The following is a 7,500-nucleotide window of genomic DNA, read 5'->3' as shown; positions in this document are numbered from 1 at the left end:
GTATGTCACTGTGCAGGGACTGTTGTGTGTATTTACTGTGAAGGTATGTCACTGTGCAGGGACTGTTCTATTTACTGTGAAGGTATATCACTGTGCAGGGACTGTTCTATTTACTGTGAAGGTATCTCACTGTGCAGGGACTGTTGTGTGTATTTACTGTGAAGGTATGTCACTGTGCAGGGACTGTTCTATTTACTGTGAAGGTATGTCACTGTGCAGGGACTGTTCTATTTACTGTGAAGGTATGTCACTGTGCAGGGACTGTTCTATTTACTGTGAAGGTATGTCACTGTGCAGGGACTGTTCTGTGTATTCACTGTGAAGGTATGTCACTGTGCAGGCACTGTTGTGTGTATTTACTGTGAAGGTATGTCACTGTGCAGGGACTGTTCTATTTACTGTGAAGGTATGTCACTGTGCAGGGACTGTTCTGTGTATTTACTGTGAAGGTATCTCACTGTGCAGGGACTGTTCTATTTACTGTGAAGGTATCTCACTGTGCAGGGACTGTTCTATTTACTGTGAAGGTATGTCACTGTGCAGGGACTGTTGTGTGTATTTACTGTGAAGGTATGTCACTGTGCAGGGACTGTTCTGTGTATTTACTGTGAAGGTATGTCACTGTGCAGGGACTGTTCTATTTACTGTGAAGGTATGTCACTGTGCAGGGACTGTTCTATTTACTGTGAAGGTATGTCACTGTGCAGGGACTGTTCTATTTACTGTGAAGGTATGTCACTGTGCAGGGACTGTTCTATTTACTGTGAAGGTATGTCACTGTGCAGGGACTGTTCTGTGTATTTACTGTGAAGGTATGTCACTGTGCAAGGACTGTTGTGTGTATTTACTGTGAAGGTATGTCACTGTGCAGGGACTGTTCTATTTACTGTGAAGGTATCTCACTGTGCAGGGACTGTTCTGTGTATTTACTGTGAAGGTATGTCACTGTGCAGGGACTGTTCTATTTACTGTGAAGGTATGTCACTGTGCAGGGACTGTTCTATTTACTGTGAAGGTATGTCACTGTGCAGGGACTGTTCTATTTACTGTGAAGGTATGTCACTGTGCAGGGACTGTTCTATTTACTGTGAAGGTATGTCACTGTGCAGGGACTGTTCTATTTACTGTGAAGGTATGTCACTGTGCAGGGACTGTTCTGTGTATTCACTGTGAAGGTATGTCACTGTGCAGGGACTGTTCTATTCACTGTGAAGGTATGTCACTGTGCAGGGACTGTTGTGTGTATTTACTGTGAAGGTATGTCACTGTGCAGGGACTGTTATGTGTATTCACTGTGAAGGTATGTCACTGTGCAGGGACTGTTCTATTTACTGTGAAGGTATGTCACTGTGCAGGGACTGTTCTATTTACTGTGAAGGTATGTCACTGTGCAGGGACTGTTCTGTGTATTTACTGTGAAGGTATGTCACTGTGCAGGGACTGTTGTGTGTATTTACTGTGAAGGTATGTCACTGTGCAGGGACTGTTCTGTGTATTTACTGTGAAGGTATCTCACTGTGCAGGGACTGTTCTGTGTATTTACTGTGAAGGTATCTCACTGTGCAGGGACTGTTGTGTGTATTTACTGTGAAGGTATGTCACTGTGCAGGGACTGTTCTATTTACTGTGAAGGTATGTCACTGTGCAGGGACTGTTCTATTTACTGTGAAGGTATGTCACTGTGCAGGGACTGTTGTGTGTATTTACTGTGAAGGTATGTCACTGTGCAGGGACTGTTCTGTGTATTTACTGTGAAGGTATGTCACTGTGCAGGGACTGTTCTATTTACTGTGAAGGTATGTCACTGTGCAGGGACTGTTCTGTGTATTTACTGTGAAGGTATGTCACTGTGCAGGGACTGTTCTATTTACTGTGAAGGTATGTCACTGTGCAGGGACTGTTCTGTGTATTTACTGTGAAGGTATGTCACTGTGCAGGGACTGTTCTATTTACTGTGAAGGTATGTCACTGTGCAGGGACTGTTCTATTTACTGTGAAGGTGTGTCACTGTGCAGGGACTGTTCTGTGTATTTACTGTGAAGGTATGTCACTGTGCAGGGACTGTTCTATTTACTGTGAAGGTATGTCACTGTGCAGGGACTGTTCTATTTACTGTGAAGGTATGTCACTGTGCAGGGACTGTTCTGTGTATTTACTGTGAAGGTATGTCACTGTGCAGGGACTGTTGTGTGTATTTACTGTGAAGGTATGTCACTGTGCAGGGACTGTTCTGTGTATTTACTGTGAAGGTATGTCACTGTGCAGGGACTGTTCTATTTACTGTGAAGGTATGTCACTGTGCAGGGACTGTTCTGTGTATTTACTGTGAAGGTATGTCACTGTGCAGGGACTGTTCTATTTACTGTGAAGGTATGTCACTGTGCAGGGACTGTTGTGTGTATTTACTGTGAAGGTATGTCACTGTGCAGGGACTGTTGTGTGTATTTACTGTGAAGGTATGTCACTGTGCAGGGACTGTTCTGTGTATTTACTGTGAAGGTATGTCACTGTGCAGGGACTGTTCTATTTACTGTGAAGGTATGTCACTGTGCAGGGACTGTTCTGTGTATTTACTGTGAAGGTATGTCACTGTGCAGGGACTGTTCTGTGTATTTACTGTGAAGGTATGTCACTGTGCAGGGACTGTTCTATTTACTGTGAAGGTATGTCACTGTGCAGGGACTGTTGTGTGTATTTACTGTGAAGGTATGTCACTGTGCAGGGACTGTTCTATTTACTGTGAAGGTATGTCACTGTGCAGGGACTGTTCTGTGTATTTACTGTGAAGGTATGTCACTGTGCAGGGACTGTTCTATTTACTGTGAAGGTATGTCACTGTGCAGGGACTGTTCTGTGTATTTACTGTGAAGGTATCTCACTGTGCAGGGACTGTTCTATTTACTGTGAAGGTATCTCACTGTGCAGGGACTGTTCTGTGTATTTACTGTGAAGGTATGTCACTGTGCAGGGACTGTTCTATTTACTGTGAAGGTATGTCACTGTGCAGGGACTGTTCTATTTACTGTGAAGGTATGTCACTGTGCAGGGACTGTTCTATTTACTGTGAAGGTATGTCACTGTGCAGGGACTGTTCTATTTACTGTGAAGGTATGTCACTGTGCAGGGACTGTTCTGTGTATTTACTGTGAAGGTATGTCACTGTGCAGGGACTGTTCTATTTACTGTGAAGGTATGTCACTGTGCAGGGACTGTTCTATTTACTGTGAAGGTATCTCACTGTGCAGGGACTGTTCTGTGTATTCACTGTGAAGGTATGTCACTGTGCAGGGACTGTTCTATTTACTGTGAAGGTATGTCACTGTGCAGGGACTGTTGTGTGTATTTACTGTGAAGGTATGTCACTGTGCAGGCACTGTTGTGTGTATTTACTGTGAAGGTATGTCACTGTGCAGGGACTGTTGTGTGTATTCACTGTGAAGGTATGTCACTGTGCAGGGACTGTTCTGTGTATTTACTGTGAAGGTATGTCACTGTGCAGGGACTGTTGTGTGTATTTACTGTGAAGGTATGTCACTGTGCAGGGACTGTTCTATTTACTGTGAAGGTATATCACTGTGCAGGGACTGTTCTATTTACTGTGAAGGTATCTCACTGTGCAGGGACTGTTGTGTGTATTTACTGTGAAGGTATGTCACTGTGCAGGGACTGTTCTATTTACTGTGAAGGTATGTCACTGTGCAGGGACTGTTCTATTTACTGTGAAGGTATCTCACTGTGCAGGGACTGTTGTGTGTATTCACTGTGAAGGTATGTCACTGTGCAGGGACTGTTCTATTTACTGTGAAGGTATGTCACTGTGCAGGGACTGTTCTGTGTATTTACTGTGAAGGTATGTCACTGTGCAGGGACTGTTCTATTTACTGTGAAGGTATGTCACTGTGCAGGGACTGTTCTGTGTATTCACTGTGAAGGTATGTCACTGTGCAGGCACTGTTGTGTGTATTTACTGTGAAGGTATGTCACTGTGCAGGGACTGTTCTATTTACTGTGAAGGTATGTCACTGTGCAGGGACTGTTCTGTGTATTTACTGTGAAGGTATCTCACTGTGCAGGGACTGTTCTATTTACTGTGAAGGTATCTCACTGTGCAGGGACTGTTCTATTTACTGTGAAGGTATGTCACTGTGCAGGGACTGTTCTGTGTATTTACTGTGAAGGTATGTCACTGTGCAGGGACTGTTCTGTGTATTTACTGTGAAGGTATGTCACTGTGCAGGGACTGTTCTATTTACTGTGAAGGTATCTCACTGTGCAGGGACTGTTCTATTTACTGTGAAGGTATGTCACTGTGCAGGGACTGTTCTATTTACTGTGAAGGTATGTCACTGTGCAGGGACTGTTCTATTTACTGTGAAGGTATGTCACTGTGCAGGGACTGTTCTGTGTATTTACTGTGAAGGTATGTCACTGTGCAGGACTGTTGTGTGTATTTACTGTGAAGGTATGTCACTGTGCAGGGACTGTTCTATTTACTGTGAAGGTATCTCACTGTGCAGGGACTGTTCTGTGTATTTACTGTGAAGGTATGTCACTGTGCAGGGACTGTTCTATTTACTGTGAAGGTATGTCACTGTGCAGGGACTGTTCTATTTACTGTGAAGGTATGTCACTGTGCAGGGACTGTTCTATTTACTGTGAAGGTATGTCACTGTGCAGGGACTGTTCTATTTACTGTGAAGGTATGTCACTGTGCAGGGACTGTTCTTATTTACTGTGAAGGTATGTCACTGTGCAGGGACTGTTCTGTGTATTCACTGTGAAGGTATGTCACTGTGCAGGGACTGTTCTATTTACTGTGAAGGTATGTCACTGTGCAGGGACTGTTGTGTGTATTTACTGTGAAGGTATGTCACTGTGCAGGGACTGTTGTGTGTATTACTGTGAAGGTATGTCACTGTGCAGGGACTGTTCTATTTACTGTGAAGGTATGTCACTGTGCAGGGACTGTTCTATTTACTGTGAAGGTATGTCACTGTGCAGGGACTGTTCTGTGTATTTACTGTGAAGGTATGTCACTGTGCAGGGACTGTTGTCTATTTACTGTGAAGGTATGTCACTGTGCAGGGACTGTTGTGTGTATTTACTGTGAAGGTATGTCACTGTGCAGGGACTGTTCTGTGTATTTACTGTGAAGGTATGTCACTGTGCAGGGACTGTTCTATTTACAGTGAAGGTATGTCACTGTGCAGGGACTGTTCTGTGTATTTACTGTGAAGGTATGTCACTGTGCAGGGACTGTTCTATTTACTGTGAAGGTATGTCACTGTGCAGGGACTGTTCTGTGTATTTACTGTGAAGGTATGTCACTGTGCAGGGACTGTTCTATTTACTGTGAAGGTATGTCACTGTGCAGGGACTGTTCTATTTACTGTGAAGGTGTGTCACTGTGCAGGGACTGTTCTGTGTATTTACTGTGAAGGTATGTCACTGTGCAGGGACTGTTCTATTTACTGTGAAGGTATGTCACTGTGCAGGGACTGTTCTATTTACTGTGAAGGTATGTCACTGTGCAGGGACTGTTCTGTGTATTTACTGTGAAGGTATGTCACTGTGCAGGGACTGTTGTGTGTATTTACTGTGAAGGTATGTCACTGTGCAGGGACTGTTCTGTGTATTTACTGTGAAGGTATGTCACTGTGCAGGGACTGTTCTATTTACTGTGAAGGTATGTCACTGTGCAGGGACTGTTCTGTGTATTTACTGTGAAGGTATGTCACTGTGCAGGGACTGTTCTATTTACTGTGAAGGTATGTCACTGTGCAGGGACTGTTGTGTGTATTTACTGTGAAGGTATGTCACTGTGCAGGGACTGTTGTGTGTATTTACTGTGAAGGTATGTCACTGTGCAGGGACTGTTCTGTGTATTTACTGTGAAGGTATGTCACTGTGCAGGGACTGTTCTATTTACTGTGAAGGTATGTCACTGTGCAGGGACTGTTCTGTGTATTTACTGTGAAGGTATGTCACTGTGCAGGGACTGTTGTGTGTATTTACTGTGAAGGTATGTCACTGTGCAGGGACTGTTCTATTTACTGTGAAGGTATGTCACTGTGCAGGGACTGTTCTGTGTATTTACTGTGAAGGTATGTCACTGTGCAGGGACTGTTCTATTTACTGTGAAGGTATGTCACTGTGCAGGGACTGTTCTGTGTATTTACTGTGAAGGTATCTCACTGTGCAGGGACTGTTCTGTGTATTTACTGTGAAGGTATGTCACTGTGCAGGGACTGTTCTGTGTATTTACTGTGAAGGTATGTCACTGTGCAGGGACTGTTGTGTGTATTTACTGTGAAGGTATGTCACTGTGCAGGGACTGTTCTATTTACTGTGAAGGTATGTCACTGTGCAGGGAGTGTTCTGTGTATTCACTGTGAAGGTATCTCACTGTGCAGGGGGTGCCAGGAACGCCGGGGTCACCGGGAGTGTCAGGGGAGCCAGGAACACCGGTAAGACGTTGTTGTGGACATGGTGTGTCAGGACGGCCACCGTTCTTCTGGTGTGCCTCCCAGTGAACAGTTTCAGTTTCAGTTTCACTTTCTCAAGGAGGCGTCACTGCGTTCGGACAAATCCATACACGCTACACCACATCTGTTGAGCAGATGCCTGACCAGCAGCATAACCCAACGCGCTTAGTCAGGCCTTGAGTGCATGCTTACATATTTGTGTACCTATGAAAGTGGATTTCATTTTACGTAATTTCGCCAGAGGACAACATTCTCGTTGCCATGGGTTCTTTTTCAGTGCGCCAAGTGCGTGCTGCACACGGGACCTCGGTTTATCGTCTCATCCGAAAGACTAGACGCTCAGTTTGATTTTCCAGTCAAACTTAGGAGAAAGGGCGAGAGCGGGATTCGAACCCACACCCTCACGGACTCTCTGTATTGGCAGCTGAGCGTCATAACCATTCTGCCACCTTCCTCACACACACACACACACACACACACACACACACACACACACACACACACACACACACACACACACATATACTGTTCACTGATCTACACCGTCAGCAGGTATACAATTATACCAACCACCACACCCTCTCTGATCTACACCGTCAGCAGATATACAATTATACCAACCGCCACACCCTCTGATCTACACCGTCAGCAGGTATACAATTATACCAACCAACACACCCTCTCACCACCCTTTTCTCCTCACCCCCCACCCCCCCACCCCAATACACAGTGAACAGCCATGTCTCACTTTTCTTCTCCGTGGCTTTCTTTTCTTCTTTTTTTTCTTTTTTTTTCTTTTCTTTTTCTTTTCTTTTCCTTTTTTCTTTCGTTCCACCATAAATCTGGAGACAGACGTCCAAACGTCTCTGAACCTGTCTGTACTTGTATCGGTGTGCGTTTGTGTGTACGTGCATGCGTGTGTGCGTGCGTGTGTGTACGTGCATACGTACATGCGTGCGTGTGTATGTGTGTGTGTGTGTGTGTGTGAGAAGCGATTGGTGACATCATACGCCAG

General features: G+C 44.8%; 1 protein-coding gene across 1 annotated transcript in view; it reads left to right on the top strand.

The window, feature by feature from the left end:
• The window catches only part of LOC143294844 (uncharacterized), a 363,289-nt gene that overhangs the window by 121,791 nt on the left and 233,998 nt on the right, over positions 1-7,500 (top strand). Inside the window, exon 13 of the mRNA XM_076606352.1 lies at positions 6,414-6,467. Coding sequence (XP_076462467.1) covers positions 6,414-6,467 — 54 coding nt within the window. The remainder of the gene's footprint in view (positions 1-6,413; positions 6,468-7,500) is intronic.

This window comes from Babylonia areolata, chromosome 20 (genome assembly GCF_041734735.1).
Source record: "Babylonia areolata isolate BAREFJ2019XMU chromosome 20, ASM4173473v1, whole genome shotgun sequence".
Classification (NCBI taxonomy): Eukaryota; Metazoa; Mollusca; class Gastropoda; order Neogastropoda; family Buccinidae; genus Babylonia; species Babylonia areolata.
Note: the sequence above shows the minus strand (reverse complement) of the source record. Positions and strands in the feature narration are given on the sequence as shown.